Consider the following 19,994-nt stretch of genomic DNA (forward strand, 5'->3'; position numbering starts at 1 on the left):
GAGGGGTGAAGACATTGCGTCCTGCGTTTATTTGTTTACTAGTGTTTACTTTTATACTGTGGGGTTATTTTTGATACGTGGATTTTTGATAAAATGGAAAAGCTCAGAGGAAGATGGTGACTGACTGTGGTGAGAGTGGTGAAGGCAGTGACGCAGTGAGTGTTTTGTTTAAGTATTCTTTGTTTTGTTGTTTTCTCTTATTATTTCTTGCTTTCTTTTATTATTTTTTGCTTTTCTCTTTACTTTAGATACACTTCTAGTATTTAGAATGGTAAATAATAAAAACATGTTAATTTAACCAAATAAATAGAGTATTTTCTACAAATTTTTTGGACCACATCCTGCATCCCCCCTATCATCTAATGTTTCTTACGAGAATTATGTGTTGGTTTTACACGAATTTTGATATACGCGATACCTCTTAGAACGCATCTATCGCGTAAATTGAGAGTTACCTGCATGTGGTTAATCTTGTAGAGAAATGCCCACACCATTTGTTGTATAGAACCAGAGGCTACTTATTCCAGCTGGCATGATATATACATATGTACTTCACTAATTTAGCACGTTCCCTGTGATACGACTCACCGGTGGGTCATCAGTTACTATCCACTGTTGCGATGCGACGATGCGACCCACCGGTGGGTCGTACAACAGTTTTCACATATGTCACATTTTAATCTTGCTATCAATATAAATTGGATTATATAGTAAAATTGCAATAAACATTATGTATAGAAGAGCATGATAAACACTGATTGATAAATAATATGAAGCTTATTTTGTTTTTAATGTTATGAAAATTATATGAAAAATAGTCTTGTTTCCATATTTTCTTTCTAATACATGTAAAAAAAACTACATTATCTTGCATTTTTTCATTTGGAAGAACATAAAACTTTTCTATAACAAATAATTGAAACAAATATCACAATGGGGAGTTTTCAGAAGTAGTGGTTGTCACCAGCACAGTACATGTCCCCTTCACTCTCATAGAGGTATTATAGAACATACTTGCAGTGTTATCCTATAAACACAGAGATGCAATAAGTTGTTATGATATATTTTTCTACATAATTCCTTTTAAGTAGTTACATAGGCAAAATCAAACCCAATTCATGAACAAATTGTATATAAGTTGATTTTCTCGTGAACTGGCATTTCCAAAAGAGTACACCCTTGATTGGAAATGTATCAATCCAGTCAACAGTAAGCATGAAAACAACATGTCAGTGTCACTTAAAATTTCAAACCACACAGCTCAACTTACTAGTTAATGGAAACAACAATTTTGATTAAGAATGGACAACTCGAGTATTCTGGCGTGAGTGTTGCTGTCTAACCAAACCTGGGCTGACCACCTGTTTAACTTAACAAACACATTGTTTGACAAATAATTAATTTCTGCTGTAATGTCCATGCCACTATGCCATGAGGAGGAGGAAAGCTTCACATATTTCTCTCTCCTCACTCTACAGCTGTCCAGTGATATGCTTATTATTTGCTCGATTGTTTTGCCGTGTCTTGATCTTGATGAAAACAATGCTAAAATTCTCACGAAAATAACTATACCCATATATCACAATGTTACTGAGTAAGCTGGGTCATATTATACAGTACAGTCAAAGTTTTTACCTTTTTCATTGTCCAAATCAATAGATTTTAGATTTGTAGTATGCTGCATTTAAGATATTGAAAGTAGTATTACAAGATAATCACAGAAAATATTTCTGTTTTGACTAACTTCTCCCAAATTATCCATACAGGATATTTAAAAGTAGTTACAGAATGTCAACAGTATCATAATAATCAACATTCTATGCCTCTGTATGCACCTGGGATTTAATACAACAATACTTTAGCTCATGTCAGTAGAGAACATGTAGCAGTGGTGACATCTGGTGGATTAGTTCTGAAAACTCTCCATTGGACTTTACTTGACAAGCATCAATTATTTTTTTATTGATTTTTTTTTTTTTCCTAATATTATTTGGACAATTTGTAGAAAAACTGTCATTAGTGACACTTTTGAATTGCATATATAAATAAACATAAGTATAGAAATAAAATAGAATAAATAGAAAATATCTGCTATAAAAATTAACTGAGAAATGCTTTTTTCTTGATTCTAATACATGTAAGAAAACTATATTATGTTGCATTTTTCCTTTAGAAGAACAGAAAGCTTTTGTATAACAAATAATCCAAACTGAGATATCACAATTGGACTTTTCTCGATAGGCCTCAATAATTTTCTTTATCTGTCATTTCATAATTTCATCATTTTCTTGATGTCATCTTTATTATCTTATCTTATTTCCTTTCTCTTCTGTTGAACTAAGTTGACCATAAAACCGTGTAACTTTAATTTTCTAAATGCGGAAAACAAAGAGACAAAAATATATAAACAAATTTGAAAAAGGAAAAATTTATTACAGTATAGAGACACACTGATTATAGACAAATTCAGTATGTCCACCGGTGGGTCATATCGCAGAGAAATCAGATTTTTCAAGGTATGCGATGCGACCCACTGGTGGGCAAACACTTTGAGGTTGCCAGTTCGTTTGAGTGTTCTCAAAGACAACACTCTGCTCTTCTCGCTTTGCTGGCTTGACCAGCACTGATATGATGACAATTAATTTGTATCACAGTGCAGGAGAGCTCGCTGCGCTGGCAATCGCAGGGAATGTGGTAAGTGGTTCTTTCTCTTTGAAATGTGAAAAAAAAAAAAAAAAAAATGTGACTTGAAAAGATAGACAGATAAACTCATCATGTCAAAATAGCCAGAGCTATTTTTATTTTATTTCATTTGTTTATTTATTAATATTGATATTATATTATTATTATTATTATTATTATTATTATTATTATTATTATTATTTTGTTTATTGTTTTTATTATTATTATTATTACTATTATTGTTATTATTATTATTTATTATTATTTTATTATTATTATTATTGATTTTTTATTATTATTATTTTTTTTTTATTTATTTATTTATTTATTTTTTTATTATTAATCAATTGTTATTATTGATGTTTTAGTATTAGTTTGTTTATTTATTATGAGATCAGTAGGATGTGGTTTACTGGAAATGTACCAGTTTTATATAATACTTGTTATATACCAGGTGGAGGATACTGAGGATCCTGAGCCTCCTGATGATGGTGAGGGTTCATCTAGTGAGGAGGAAGGTGATGAAGATGATGTGCTATCTAGACTACTAGCAACCTTCAACACTCAAAATGGAAAAGCTGTAGACAATGATGATGATGACGATGATGATGAGGAGGAGGAGGAGGAGGAGGAGGAGGAAGAGGAGGAGGAGGAGGAGGAGGAGGAGGAGGAGGAGGAGGAGGAAGAAGAAGAAGAAGAAGAAGAAGAAGAAGAAGAAGAAGATATGCTAAAATGCAATGATGTAAATGAAAGTGGTGAGTCTGAAATTGAAGAAGATGCAGCAGAAAATATTGATTCCAGGTCACGAGATGATATTTCTAGCAGTGAAGATTCTGAGTGTCATGAAGACAGAGAGGTCAGTGTAAACCAATATTCTGTAATGCTGCTTCTCTCTACTTGTATTTATTTATCTGTTAATTTACACACACACACACACACACACACACACACACACACACACACACACACACACACACACACACACACACACACACACACCGCATAGTGTAGTGGTTAGCACGCTCGACTCAAAATCGAGAGGACCAGGTTTGAGTCCCAGTGCGGCGAGGCAAATGGGCAAGTCTCTTAATGTGTGGCCCCTGTTCACCTAGCAGTAAATAGGTACGGGATGTAACTCGAGGGGTTGTGGCCTCGCTTTCCCGGTGTGTGGAGTGTGTTGTGGTCTCAGTCCTACCCGAAGATTGGTCTATGAGCTCTGAGCTCGCTCCGTAATGGGGAAGACTGGCTGGGTGACTAGCAGGCAACCGAGGTGAATTACACAGTTTTGTTTTGGGTTTGCAGTGACCTGGGCGACTAGTGTAGACTCGTTTTCATGAATACAGTGTTACAAAATCATGAGTAAGGAAGAGATTCCATCTAAATGCAGGTATGAGACACGGGAAAGAATGAAAGATGATGATGACTATGTCACTATGTTGGTGAGGGTGAAAGAGCATTTGAACTTAAGCTGATACGGCACATACTTTGCTATTTAATAGAGTGTTGACTATTGAACGAAAATTAGATAAATGGATAAAGGAGAGTATCGAATGAAAAAGAATGAAGAACAGGAAAAAGAGCTCCAGAAATTGAAGGAAAGGATAAAAAGAGTGGAAGAAAATTAAACTAGGCTAAGAACAGAAAATGAAGAATTAAAAAAGGAAGTAGCTAACTACAAGAAATTGATGGAAGAAGGGCTCGGTAAAGCCGAGAAAGAAAAAGAGAAGCTGAAAGATCTAGTTAACACAGAAGAGGAAAGAGTACAAGATGTGATTAACCCCTTCCCCAACAATTTTTTTGTTAAAAATGTTTCTTTTTCAGACTAATTTTTTTTATTTTTGTTCTATATAGTATTTTTCATGCTGATTATGAAAACAGCTTGTAATTATTGTTTTTCCCCATTTTTGTGGTTAACTTTTTATTTTGAAAATACCTTTGTAGACATATATGAGTTAACTCGTCTTCCTATAAACTCCAAGCTCTCCCCTCACCTCCCTCCTCCTCCTCCTCCTTTGTCGAGAAATATTCATTGTCTGATGAACTGGCAGTCATCAGAAGTATTCAAGCTTCTGAGGGAAGGTTCATATTCGCCATCTTTCTCAGAACTAGACATTTGGGGTGTAAATTATTTGAAAAGGGTACAAAAAATAAGTGGTAATGTGGATGAAAACAACACCCATGCGACAACAGTGGTTGCCGGAGCAAGTCTAGTAAGAGCGTCCTTGAAATCCCACCGCTCCAACCTGTTGCCTCTGCCAGGCGTACGATTTGATGAAAATACTCGTTTCACATGTAGAATGGCTCAGAAAGGCTCAGAATCGATGAGTATATACATCTGTAGCTGGTTTTCGAAGGTCAAGTTTTAGACGAGTATACTCGTTGACAACTGAAAGCGGAACATTTAGTGAAAACGAATATATACATCTGTAGCTGGTTTTTGAAGGTCAAATTTTAGACGAGTATACTCATCGACGACTGAAAACGGAACATTTAGTGAAAACGAGTATATTCGTTTCTGCCGAGGAAGGAGTTAAAAAAGAAGTACAAGCATGGAGAATCCAAGATAAGAAAGACAAGGAATCATTTCAGGAAGTATTTCAAGAACAGGTAAAAAAAAGAGATGAAAATATGACAAACAAAATGGTAGGAGTTCTGAAGAAAAAAAAAATTTAGTAAGAGAAATTGCAGCAAAAAAAGAGTAATTATTGTTGGCCTGAAAGAAAAAAATGTTAAATATAGACCAAGAAGAGATAAGGACGAAATGAAATCAGTAAAAGACTTACTAAAACATCTAATTGACAAGGAAAGACAGAACTTAGAAGAGGAAGTAGAAGAAATCCATAGAATGGGACCATATCAAGAAGGAACAGTGAGACCAATTAAGATATTACTAAAATCACAAGCGACAACAGAAGAAATACTATATAGAAAAACAAAACTCAGAGAAACAGAAGGTTGCAAAGATATATATATATATATATATATATATATATATATATATATATATATATATATATATATATATATATATATATATATATATATAAAGAAAAATAGAAATGAGGAGGAAAGGAAGAGACACAATGAACTGGTGGCAGAAGCAAGAGAAAAAATAATGAAAGGTCAGAGGAGGAGAAGAAGGCATTTTTTGGAGAATTATAGGAGACAGGATAAGGAAATGGTATATAAAAGAGAAGGAAGAGAAAAAATGGAGCAAGTTTAACTAAAATGATAAGAACAAGAGATTAAAAATGAAGTATACAAACATAGATGGGGTTTTATCAAGTAAATTAGAATTAAGAGATTACATAAAGAAAGAAGAACCAGATATTGTATGCCTGGTGGAAACAAAGTTAAATGAGGCAATAAAAATAGACATAGATAAAAGGTATAATATATGGAGGAGAGACAGAGTGGGTAAAGGAGGAGGAGGAGTCATGATGATGTTAAGGAAGGAGATAGTGGTAAATCAAGTGGAATTTGGGGAAGGAAAATCAGAAATACTGTATGTTAAGATGCATATTAATAAAAAGAGTTAACAATCATTGGAACATATGTGCCACCAAAAACAAATTCATGGACCAATCAAGAATATAGAGACATGATAGATGACACAATAAGGAGTCTTACAAGAATCATTAAAGAAAGGAGAAAAGTGATATTAGTAGGAGATTTCAACTGTAAAGAAGTGGACTGGGAAATTTATGAAAGTGGTATGGGGGAAGAAGCCTGGGGAGATAGATTCCTGAACCTAATGATAGACAATATGATGGACCAGAGAGTAAAGGGATGCACAAGATTCAGAGGAAACAACGAGCCAGTGAGATTGGACATAGTTTTTACAAGGGGTATACAAATGAATGGTGATATAAGATATAAGTGACCATATAATATTAGAAATGGATATAGAAGAGGGAAAGGAAGATAGAGACGATTCATACAAAGGAGACCGATTAAATTACAGAAAGGCTGATATTGAGAATCTCAAGAACTATTTTGAAAACGTAGACTGGGAGGAGATGGAAAACTCAGAGATAATGCAAGAGAAGTATAACTTATTTTTGGAAATATACAAAACAGGAGTCAGGGAATATGTCCCAAAATATAGACCTAAGGAAGAAGGAAAGAAAGATTGGTTTAATGCAAGGTGTGCTATGGCAAAGGAGAAAAGAGATGGAGCATGGAAAAGGTGGAGGAGAAATAGAAATCCAGAAAATAAGGAAAACTTCAAAACAGCAAGAAATGAATATGTTAAGGTGAGGAAGGAAGAAGAAAAGAACTATGAAAAGGACATTGTCGAAAAATGTAAGGAACAACCAAAATTGTTCTACAGATTCATAAATGGAAAAATTAGGCAAAAAGAAACAATAGAAAGGTTAAAAGGAGAGAACGGATGGTGGAAGACCCAAAAGTATGGCAGAACTATTAAATAGTAAATTTCAGGAGGTCTTTACTAAGGAATCCAAATTTGAAAGACCACAGGGTAATAGAGAGACTGTCTATATGAAAGAGATTAAAGTAACCAAGCTTGAAATAAAAGAGTTAATGAAGGAACTGGATGAAGAGAAGGCAATGGGACCAGATGAAGTCTCAGGCAGAATACTGAAAGAATGTAGGGAAGAACTAGCAAGTCCTATATACAACATCATAAAATGCTCAATAGAAAATGGAACAGTACCAGTAGAATGGAAAAGAGCTGAGGTGGTTCCCATATATAAGAGCGGAAGGAAGGAAGAACCTTTAAATTACAGACCGGTATCACTAACTAGTGTAATATGCAAGATGTGTGAAAAATAATAAAGAAACAATGGATCGAGTTTCTTGAAGACAACAAATTAATATCAAATAGCCAATTTGGTTTTAGAAAAGACGGTCTTGTGTAACTAATTTATTGAGTTTCTATTCTAGAATAGTTGATAGAGTATAAGAGAGAGAGAGAGGGATGGGTTGACTGTATTTATTTGGATCTAAAAAAGGCGTTTCACAAAGTGCCACATGTAAGATTACTGTGGAAGTTAGAGGAGAAGGGTGGCTTAAAAGGAAGCACATTGAGATGGATGGAAAGTTATTTGAGGGGGAGAAAAATAAGGACGGTAGTTAAAGATATGAAGTCCAAGTGGAGAGCAGTAGACAGCGAAGTGCCGCAGGGGTCAGTATTAGGGCCAATACTTTTCCTCATATATATAAACGACATGCCAGAAGGAGTGAACAGCTACATAAATCTGTTTGCGGACGATGCAAAACTGTGCAAAGTTATAAAGCAAAAAGAGGATTGTGAAATACTGCAGGAAGACCTAAATAAGATCTGGAAATGGAGTAAAAAGTGGGAAATGGAATTCAATGTGGACAAAAGCCATGTCATGGAAATGGGAAAGAGTGAAAGACGACCAGTGGGAATCTATAAGATGGGAGATGGAGTAGAACTAGAAAGTAAAAAGGAAAAGGACTTGGGAGTGACGATGGAAGAAAACAATCAACCAGTAAGCCATATTGATAGAATTTTCAGAGAAACATATAATTTGCTAAGGAATATTGGAGTAGCATTTCACTACATGGACAAAGAAATGATGAAGAAATTGATAAGTACTATAATAAGACCCAGATTGGAATATGCAGGAGTTGTGTGGACCCCCATAAAAAGAAACATAAGGAAATTGGAGAGACTACAAAAATGGCTACAAGAATGGTTCCAGAATTTAAAGGGATGACATATGAGGAGAGAGTAAAAGCTATGGATCTATCAACCCTGGAACAGAGAAGAGAGAGAGGGGATCTGATACAAGTTTATAAATTGATTAACAGAATGGATCAAGTGGATAATGAGAAACTGATTCTGAGAGAAGAATATGACATTAGAAGCACAAGATCGCAAAGTAAAAAACTGATGAAGGGAAGATGTCTGAGAGATGTTAAAAAATATAGTTTCCCGCAAAGATGTGTTGAGACTTGGAACAGTTTGAGTGAAGAAGTGGTGTCAGCAAAGAGTGTGGATAGTTTTAAAGAAAAACTGGATAAGTGTAGATATGGAGACAGGGCCACACGAGCATAAAGCCCAGGCCCTGTAAAACTACAACTAGGTAAATAGAACTAGGTAAATACACACACACACACACACACCCACACACACTGCATAGTGTAGTGGTTAGCATGCTCGACTCACAATCGAGAGGGCCGGGTGAAGAAGTGGTGTCAGCAAAGAGTGTGGATAGTTTTAAAGAAAAACTGGATAAGTGTAGATATGGAGATGGGGCCACATGAGCATAAAGCCCAGGCCCTGTAAAACTACAACTAGGTAAATACACACACACACACACACACACACACACACACACACACACACACACACACACACACACACACACACACACACACACACACACACACACACACACACACACACACACACACACACACACACACACACACACACACACACACCGCATAGTGTAGTGGTTAGCACGCTCGACTCACAATCGAGAGGGCCGGGTTCGAGTCCCGGTAAGCGGCGAGGCAAATGGGCAAGCCTCTTAATGTGTGGCCCCCGTTCACCTAGCAGTAAATAGGTACGGGATGTAACTCGAGGGGTTGTGGCCTCGCTCTCCCGGTGCATGTTGTATGTTATGTGGTCTCAGTCCTACCCGAAGACTATGAGCTCTGAGCTCGCTCCGTAATGGGGAAGACTGGCAGGGTGACCAGCAGACGACCGAGGTGAATTACACACACACACACACACACACACACACACACACACACACACACACACACACACACACACACACACACACACACACACACACACACACACACACACACTCTCTCTCTCTCTCTCTCTCTCTCTCTCTCTCTCTCTCTCTCTCTCTCTCTCTCTCTCTCTCTCTCTCTCTCTCTCTCTCTCTCTCTCTCTCTCTCTCTCTCTCTCTCTCTCTCTCTCTCTCTCTCTCTCTCTCTCTCTCTCTCTCTCTCTCTCTCTCTCTCTCTCTCTCTCTCTCTCTCTCTCTCTCTCTCTCTCTCTCTCTCTCTCTCTCTCTCTCTCTCTCTCTCTCTCTCTCTCTCTCTCTCTCTCTCTCTCTCACTCATTCATTCATTCATTCATTCATTCATTCATTCATTCATTCATTCATTCTCTCTCTCTCTCTCTCTCTCTCTCTCTCTCTCTCTCTCTCTCTCTCTCTCTCTCTCTCTCTCTCTCTCTCTCTCTCTCTCATATGAGAAGTTATGTAAGTGAAGAAAAAGGTATTATACAAAAAATCTTATTTCAAGAAAATTATTTAGAATTTTGGTTATAGTAGACATGTTGCTGGTCTTTATAAAGTGTTGAGATAAATATAGGTACTTGTCAAGATTTCAGCCATTTTTTTATTCTCATTGATGTTGTAGGAGTGATAGGTAAAGTTTTTACTATAAAGAAATGTTTGGAATGTTAGTCATACTGTTTCTATTCCTGCTTTTTTTTTTTTATTCCCCCTTATGTAGGAAGGGGAAACAAAAGGGCAAAAAAAAATATTTAACAAAAAAGGACCACTTAGATGCTAGTCACTAAAACATGGCTGAGAGAGTTAGCCAAAAGAATGGGATGGATGTTCCAGAGTTTACAAGATAAAGGGATAAATGATTGAGAGTGCTGATTAACTCTTGCATTAGAGATTTGGACAGAATAGGGATGAGAAAAAAAAGAAAGTCTTATGTAGGAAGACTGCTTTATTTATTTATTCTTGCTAGTCAGAAATGTTGATGAATGGAATGAGGGAACTGGAGATCTTTTTTGTGGTTTTATTGCTATGTTGTGGGAAGATGTGTGGATGTATCCTTTTATTATTACTTTTATATTTTTTCATATGTTAATTATTTATTCTCTTATTTTACAGGCAGTTAATGACTCCTCTGATGAAGATCATGCTACACACAGTCAGAAGGATTTTTTTTCAAGACATTTTGAAAAAAACCTGAGTAAATTATGTGCAGAACAAGTTAAAGATAGGACAAAATGGTCCTCATCTTTTCAGAAATGGCCTACTCTAGGGAGGATAAAGATTGAAATACCAAAGGTTGAAATGCAAGCCTCAAAACCTCTTTTGTTGGCTGAAGAAAATGAGGCAGATGATCCACCTGCCATTGGTTTGGTACCTCAGCCTCCAGACCTTGAAAAGTATTGTCTGCAGGATTACCACATAAAAAAGAATTTGCGAGATAATCTTTCCTTTACCAATGATACTGATAGAGTCATAAAGTATCAAACTAGATTGACAAACTTGCAGAAAGAGTTGTTAGGTGTTCTCTCAAATTATTCAGACTTGTACTATCCAGAGGCCTCCCATGAACATTGGGAAGAAGTGAGAACTATTTATACTCTTCATGCTGTAAATCACGTTCTCAAAACAAGGAAGAGAGTTATGAATCACAATGCCAAAATCAAATCCCTGAGAAAGAAGAAAAGTGGGGCTATCAGTGATGCACATCGAGACCAAGGTTACACCAGGCCAAAGGTCCTTATTCTGCTTCCATTCAAACATTCTGCTTACTTGTAAGTTATATGTTAGATTCTTGTAAGGAAATGTTTTTTGTTATGTTTAATGATAAGATATATATGTGCTTGGAATATAATTACATGTATATGCAAGAAAGTTTTGAATTACATTTATATGTCTTAATGATGAATTGGTGGTTTAAGTTATGAAAGGAACTTTTTTATGTCTTTAGTAAAAATGCAAGCACAGTAAAACCCTGTAAAGTCGGACCTGAATGAGCTGGACATCAGATGAGTTCGTCACTTTCAAGAATTATTTATTTTTTATTTATTTATTTATTTATTTGTTTGTTTGTTTGTTTGTTTGTTTGTTTATTTATTTATTTATTTTACTTATTTATTTATATTTTTTACATTATTACAATAACACCAGTAGGCATATTTTGCCCTTTGATTGAGAAATGTTAAGCTACTAGGCTGATGTAGTGGCTGAAATACCCTTGATAACTCTTGTATTGTGTGTCATTTGACTTGTCAGAGCCATTAAAGACCCAAAACAGCTCGTGTGCTGCAGCATTTTTTACACAGCTGACAGCAACAAAATGGCAATACTCTGTGTCTACCTCAGCTTTTGTTCACACAGGAGATGTATTTTTCAATGTGTTTGTGTGTGTGTGTGTGTGTGTCATATATGTAGTCTTTATTTACATAGTATATTACACAGACCACTTCAGCTGTTGGTGGTAACAGGCATGCAAAATATGAAAAAGTCTCGAATAACTTGGATTTTTGGATGACTCAGATTAGCCTTCCCCCCATTAGTCTGACTCATGCATGGGTTACTGTATATGGAAAATTGCCATTGCAATCATGAGAATAAAAATGGGAAAGAAAATAGGTGAAAAAGGGGAAACATTGTAGTTTGAAATGATTTGGTTACATGGATAGCATATGTGAAAATGAAATGACCATAGAGTAAATATTGATGATGATGATAGGTCCTTCTATATAATGGGTGGATGGATTCTTATGAAACAGGGTGAGTGAGCAAGTGAGGGGACTGAAGTGTGCCAAGGAGTATGATTTTTGAACTGAAACTTGGATAAAATTCTATCATGTTGACTTTCTTGGATGGGTTCTAATGATCGAGAGTCAAATGAGAAAAATGTAGAAAGTTGTTTCATAATTTCATATTGCAGAGTGGTGGAGATATTAGTGGCACTGATGTTTAAGGAAGCAAAGACAAATGTGCAAAACTATAGCCGCTTCAAAGAAGATTATGGTCCCAGAGCAGAGGAGAAAGAAGATAGAAATGACAAACTCAGCCGGCCAGAGGACTTTGTGGCTGTCTTTAAAGGTGACTCAAATGAAGACTTCAAGCTTGGCCTGAAGATCACCAAAAACTCTCTTAAGGTAAACATACATAATGTTAGTGACATAGGCATCCTAAGCTCTTGATAGATAGCATGCTTCAGGTATGAGATTGGATTCTTTGGATAAGTGCAAGTATGTGGTTAGGTTTCTTTGAGATGATAGTTATAACCACACTATGACAAGAACGGTTGACAAGCAGCTTTCTGTGTTTGTGTTTGTATATCTAGTCTCAGTATATGGGAATGAATGGATGAATGATTTTAAATCTCTCAAAAATTGAAGTGGATAAGCCAAAGACTAAGAGGAAAGCTATGAGAAGGGAAAAGAGAATTAGACTAAAATGTAACATTTTTTTTCTTTTCTTTTCTTTTTTTTTCATGTTATTAGAATTATATGGCAGCTTCCATGTGCTAAATATTAATCTTGTCTTTCAAAATAATGATGTAGTTGTAATACCTTCATATATTTTTTTTTTTAGCTTTATGCAGATTTTTATCAATCTGATATCATCCTGGCATCCCCCCTGGGGCTGCGGTACATCATGGGCTCCACAAATCGTACTGACATTCAGACTGACTTCCTCACATCAATTGAAATCCTTATCCTTGATCAGGTATGGGCAGCTCCTTTGCATCATGCAGTAGTGTGATTGCACCATATAATCAATGTTTTATCTCCCTTTTCTTCTGCTATTCTTTCCTGGATTTAAAAGAAAAAATATTGAAAGCAATGGTGTTCCAGATGCATAATTAGTTCAAGAAATCTGTTGGGCCACCATAAGAATTATGTTACAACGAAGTTTTATAAAGAATTATTGTTTGCACTGTATCTTTTTATTGTTGATCATAGTTCACCAACCCATTTTTATTATATTGCCTACTATAGTCGACAATATACTACTGTAACTGTTTTTTATTTTTATATTTTCAGGCAGATATTTTTATGATGCAAAACTGGGAACACGTTCTTGTTTTGATGGATGCAATCAATAAGCCACCACACGATGTCCATAAACTTGATACTGACCTGACCCGAGTGAGGCTGTGGTCCCTGGAGGGTCATGCTCCTCTCTACCGCCAGACTGTCTTGTTCTCCTCAACCACTGTGGACCATCACCGAGCCCTCATCAGTAAATGTTGCAACTTTGCTGGGAAACTGGAGGTGAGGCACTTATACTTTATACTGATGTGCAATAGGAGAGGACCCAAACTGGCAAGTTTTTAGTGTTCGCTGGCTGGTTTGATTCAGGAGTGAGTTTGCATCATCTCGTGTTATAGAATAGTCATCTCAAAACACTATATTGCGATGTATCTATTGATTTACCATGCTTTTACTCCTTCCAGTATTTTTCTGTTGTTATTTTACTATGGTGTTTCTTTATTGTTACTTGAGTTTCTATGACTAACATCAGATTTTGTGATGTATTAAAGTCTCTAAAAATCCAAGAGCTTGGTATCCAGGCTACCATATTATGCTCTATATAATACATAGAGCATAATATGGTAGCCTGGGATACCAAGCTCTTGGATTTTTAGAGACTTTAATATTAACATCACAAAATCTGAACACACATTTCACCTCACCTCTGCAGAGGTTAATGTTTCACAAGGAAAGCGTACAGGTAACTTTCGATTTACGTGTGTTTGACTTACGTGTTCTTGTTATAATGCGAACAAAAAAATATTATAATTAATTTGATTTGTGCGATTGGTTTGCTTATAGGCGATTTGGCCCAACTGCATTTTCAAACTGAGCGCCAGACGCAATTTCAAACTGCGCGCCAGGGAGTTCTGCAGCTGGCCGATAGGTGGGAGCTCCTGGGCCGGATCCAAGAAGCAGGTTGTTGTCTATGTTGGTACAGACAGCCTCCATAGCAACCTCCTGCTCACATACCAACTTTTGTGAAATAGCATCCACAAAGATTCGTTGCTGTTGGCGGGTGGAGGTTGGTAGCCCCCCTAAAAGTGCTCATTGGCTGCCAGGAGCTGGATCCAAGAAACTTTATCAATGTCAAAGCAACCTCCTGCCTTGAAATGGCATCCATGAACGCTTGAAGGGATGGTAACAAGGTTACTCTCAGGTTGCTCTGAGGTTGCTGGGAACACCACCTCTGAAGGTGGTGTTACTGTCTTATATATGTATTTATGTTCTCAAAACAACATTTCTATTAGCTTTTTACAAACCTTGCCCCTAAGAAAGGATTGTTTTGTAATGCATAAAGTGAAACCTTACATGGAATACCAAAAAATAAAGCAGAGATGAGATCGGCCACAGATGAGGCGGTGCAATTTCATCAAGATGAAACAATAAGCAAACAGCTCACTGTGTTTGCTACCATATATAAGCAAATATTAAGAACATAAGAAAAGAGGGAAACTGCAAGAGGCTGCCAGGCCTATATGAGGCAGTCCTAGTGTGCTTAAGCTACCTAATTCCATCTATCTTTCCCATCCATGAACTTATCTAACCTTTTAAAGCTACTACCGTGTCGTCACGAGGACAGGCAGCCAATCATAAGGTAGCTTTATGTTATCCCTACTCCATGGCTGAGGAAATCATATGGCTTTGTTCTCAAACACTGATACAGCGTCACGTGCCCACAGCTACTACTCAGCACAGTTGGCAGTCTTGACAGTGCTTTCACCACACCTAGTGAACCCCATAATAAAACAAGGACACAAGGATACTCTGACATTGAGGCTCTAATGTTGGTGGGGGAGGTGTAGTGTCAGGGTGTGATTTCAGGCATGCATTAAACCAAAATCAAGACATAAAAGATATATATTGTTTGAGGAGCTTTGAAAGAAGGTTAGATAAGTTCATGGATGGGGAAGATAGATGGAATTAGGTAGCTTAAGCACACTGGGACTGCCTCGTGTAGGCCTGGCGGCTTCTTGCAGCTTCCCTCTTTTCTTATGTTCTTAATATTTGCTTATATATGGTAGCAAACACAGGGAGCTGTTTGCTTATTGTTTCATCTTGACCAAATTGCACGTGGAATTTACGTAATGTTTTGGACATTACTTTGAGTTAAAAAAAAATCTTTTTCTTCACCTTTTTCAAACATTATGTATGTTTTGTATGAGTATTATTCTAATTCTTGTCATAACTGCTGAAATATGTTTTATTTCACATTGCTGTCAAATGGAAGCGTTAAGGTTAGGGAGGGTTAGAATGGGTGCTGTTAAATGGAAACGTTAAGATTAGGTAGAGTTAGAATGGTTTGGTATTGGCAGCATTGAAAACCCATCCATTTATGTAATAATAGTTTGCTTTGGTGTGCATATAGTCAGTAAGTGAAGCAAAATCTTGGTCTTCTTCTTCTGCAGCTGCTCCCATGTTCATATGGGGTCGCTGTTCCTCACTAGTCTTCTCCACAAGGCTCTGTCCCCAAACTCCTCTCCACTCAATCCTCTCTCCCTCAGGTCCTCTCCAATACGATCCTTCCATCTTTTCTTTGGCCTGCCACGTCGTCTTCTTCCCTCCACTTCCATATCCAATATCCTTCTGCCGACATATCCTTCTTCTCGCCTTTTGATATGACCGAACCATCGCATTCTCCTTTCTTGTACTTTCTTTGTCACCTCCGTTACTTTGGCTGTTCCTCTTATAAAATTGTTTCTCACTTTATCCCTCCTTGTCACCCCAAGCATCCACCTTAACATTCTCATCTCAGCAACCTCCAACTTATTCTCCTGTGCTTTATTGGCCACGTCTCCGCACCATATAACATGGCAGGTCTAACCACCGATTTGAACACTTTTCCCTTTACTCTTGCACTAATTTTTCGGTCACAGAGCACTCCAGTTGTTCTTTTCCAATTCTTCCAGCCCGATTGGATACGGTGAATGATCTCTCCATCCAGGTTGCCGTCCGCTGATATATGAGAGCCCAAGTATCTGAACTCCTTCACACCCTTTAACTTCATATCTTGCATCCATACTTCACTCTCCTGTCGACCATTAAAATCTTGGTATGAATGAAAATTGCATTCCCCACTAAGTCACTGACTTCAACACTGCCAGATGAAGTTCCAAAGCAAGTGTGGTAATTCATGCCGAAGGAAATGGTATTTCATTAGTAATTCACTATCACTCAGTTCCACAGAGTCGAGGTTATCCTCATGGCATGAGCATATATGAACTTAGATATGATATCCATTATAGCAGGCAATAGAGGAGTGGAAACATAAATATCGTGGTGAAAACAACACGCAAGCTAAAAGGGTCACAAGAAGAAGAAGTGGCCAAGTCGTCGTGAGTCTCTGCCTTGTCTGTGGCCGATCTCATCTCTGCTTTATTTTTTGGTATTCCATGTAGGATTTCACTTTATGCATTGTAAAACAATCCTTTCTTGGGGGCAAGGTTTGTAAAAAGCTAATAGAAATGTTGTTTTGTGAACATAAATGCATATATAATGTGACAGTAACACCACCTGGAGAGGTGGTGTTCCCAGCAACCTGAGAGCAACCTTGTTACCGTCCCTCCAAGCGTTCATGGATGTCATTTCGCGGCAGGAGGTTGCTCTGACGTTGTTAAAGTTACTTGGATCCAGCTCCCGCTCTTCCCGTGCCTCATTTGCAGTCTGCCAGCACTGAGTACAGACAGAATCTCTTCAATCTGCTTATAATTCACCAAGATGGACCCAAAACGTCCTTTGTCTTCTTCAGCATGTGGGGTTATTTTTGATCAGTGGATTTTTGATAAAGTGGTAAAGCTCAGAGGAAGATGGTGACTGACTGTGGTGTGAGTGGTGAAGGCAGTGATGCAGTGAGTGTTTTGTTTACGTATTCTTTGTTTTGTTGTTTTCTCTTATTGTTTCTTGCTTTCCCTTATTATTTCTTCTTTTTCCCTTTACTTTAAATACACTTCTAGTATTTAGAATGGTAAATAATAAAAACATGTTAATTTAGCCAAATAAATAGAGTATTTTGTACAAATTTTTTGGACCACATCCTGCATTCCCCCTATTATCTATTGTTTCTTATGAAAATTACATGTTTGTTTTACGCGAATTTTGAAATACGCAATGCCTCTTGGGACGCATCTATCACGTAAATTGAGAATTACCTGTTCAGTAATTTTTGCTTGGTTTTTCTTTGTTATTTAAAAAAAAAAAAAATGAAAAAAAATTTGTAGCCAATGGTAATGCAGTGCTTTCATCACCTTGTCCCTAAGCTGTGTCTTGCCATAGCCTGAACATGGTATGCCTTTAGACTAAAAATAACTCGTCAGGATGGCCACTGTCCATTAGCTAGGTCTCTGTCAACTTGTCAAGTCTCTGTGACTCCGAAAACATCTATGCAGAAAGAATTGGTTGGCAATAGACAATCTCATTATCAGATTTGATTTCTAAGTTATGAAAATAAACTATAATGGAGACTCAATACTCAAACGTCGTAATAATTAAACTTTTCAATACTTGAACACAAAAATTTGATTTAATACCTCTAAAAAATACCTGATAGTCGAACGTTCACATACGTGGTTGTGAAGTGTAAACGAAGGCTCCCTGATCTCTCCCTCCACCCTTGCACCAGTTGTGCTGCTGCTGTTGTCAGAATAACATTCTCATGTGTTCTGTCTGTAGTCTTTCATTTATAAGCTTACATTAGCACCAATGACTTTGTGGTGGAAGTATCTGGTAATCGAATGACCGCACACATGGTTGCAAACAAAGCTCTGACCTCTCACTCCCTGCTGCTACTGCCACCATGGTCCTGTTCTGATACCAATATTACTGGTAATATTGAAGCGAAATACCAGTACAGTAAGTCCTCGTTATACAGTACTTCTTTATCCGGTATATTCAGTTACGGTATTTGGAAATTACTACCCTCGATTCGATACACGGTAAGAAAAATTCACAGATACGGTATCCGCTCATGTCATCCGAGAGGACCCAGCATGGGGGAGCAGAGGTGATGATGTCATCCACACCACACCTCCCGGCCACTCACAGTACTGACTTTAACTTGACCACCCTTGGAGCCTGTTATCTCTTTCCCTCCCCTTTTTTTTTTAACTGCATTACATATTACATGCATTACTAATTAGATGAATAAATGGAATATTAAAGTGTCTATTGTAAGCACAAATATATTCATGATAATTATGGCAAACGTTTAAAGCCTACTACAAGCGGCAAACCATGCAGCAACTGATAAAGGGCACAGATGGGCTTGGCAAGCCCACTATCAGAGAATGGTGGAAGTCGTATAACATCAAGCACGCCTTAGATAACATAAAGTCACTTGGGATGAAGTGAAGACATCTACCATGAACTTGGTGTGGAATAAAGTATGGCCAGAATGCTCGCATGACTTCCCAGGCTTCGCTGAAGATGACATTGGTGCGATCAGAAATGACATAGTAAATCTGTGCCATAGGGCTGGCTTCAATGAAGTTGATGATGATGATGTTCAAGATCTTTTGGAAAGCCATGCTGAATCTCTCTCAAATGATGAACTTATAGAGCTAGACAAGACATCACAGGAGGCAGAAAAAGAGGGAAATGAGGAAGAAGAACCTGTGCGTGGCCTGGACATCAAAACTCTTAGAGAATGTCTCGGTGGTATCGAAAAAGCTCTGGAAACCCTGAAGGAATGTGACCCAAATCCTGCCAGGAGTAGCAAGTGGCTTATGATGTAGAGAAAAGTGTCAAGATTTATCAAGAAATCTATGATAAAAAAAACAGAAAAACCAAACAGTCCTCCATCTACTCATTCTTCAAGCCAGTCAGACGTGCCGTCCCTATCACACCTGCCGACCCTGCTACAGCTGGCCCTTCCTCCATATCCTCTTTCTTCAAACCAGTGAAATGTGCCGACCCTGCTACAGCTGGCCCTTCCACATCTGCTTCTGACAGTGCAGACGACAATGTCTTATCCTCTTCTGCCCACTCAGCGGAAGATGAGTAAGGGCTGAAATCCCTACTGTCCCTTAGCCTCGGGAGGGACATCATTTGATAAAATACATGGCGAGTGAAAGGTAAATAAAAACATTTTGTTTATTTCTTTTGTGCAGTACTTTACATTTTTTTTATATGTCTATTTTCATGTATTTTCATTTCTGTAGGGGTGAGTTTTGACATGCTGGAACGCATTCCCTATTATTACATGTTATAATGGGTTTGGTATACGGTAATTTTGATTTGCGGTAAGGTTTTCAGGAACGCATATGTACCGTATAACAAGGACTTACTGTATTCCGCTATACTGGATGCTGGTGTGCATCCTTAATCCTGCTGCAGTCTTGAGAAAAACAATATTCTTCTGCTTTCTTTTGGTAGTTTTTCATTTATAAACTTTTAATGGCACCAAAGAGACTTATTAGTGGTGAAAATAAAGAATCTAGTGTGAGTTCAAATGTTAGGGAGCAATAGCTCTCCACTAGTGGGTTCACAGGAATCACACCAGGAGAAAATTTACAAGGACGTTTTCATGAATGGTGACTCCTCCAATGACAACCTCCCT

General features: G+C 37.4%; 1 protein-coding gene across 2 annotated transcripts in view; it reads left to right on the top strand.

Moving 5' to 3' along the window:
* Positions 1-19,994, top strand: part of LOC123500091 (U3 small nucleolar RNA-associated protein 25 homolog) — a 44,578-nt gene that overhangs the window by 16,418 nt on the left and 8,166 nt on the right. For both annotated transcript variants that reach the window (XM_045248740.1, XM_045248741.1), the window contains exons 2-6: positions 3,137-3,538; positions 10,548-11,203; positions 12,346-12,559; positions 12,999-13,133; positions 13,451-13,681. In XM_045248740.1, coding sequence (XP_045104675.1) covers positions 3,137-3,538; positions 10,548-11,203; positions 12,346-12,559; positions 12,999-13,133; positions 13,451-13,681 — 1,638 coding nt within the window. The remainder of the gene's footprint in view (positions 1-3,136; positions 3,539-10,547; positions 11,204-12,345; positions 12,560-12,998; positions 13,134-13,450; positions 13,682-19,994) is intronic.

Source organism: Portunus trituberculatus, chromosome 50 (genome assembly GCF_017591435.1).
Source record: "Portunus trituberculatus isolate SZX2019 chromosome 50, ASM1759143v1, whole genome shotgun sequence".
In the NCBI taxonomy this organism is placed as follows: Eukaryota; Metazoa; Arthropoda; class Malacostraca; order Decapoda; family Portunidae; genus Portunus; species Portunus trituberculatus.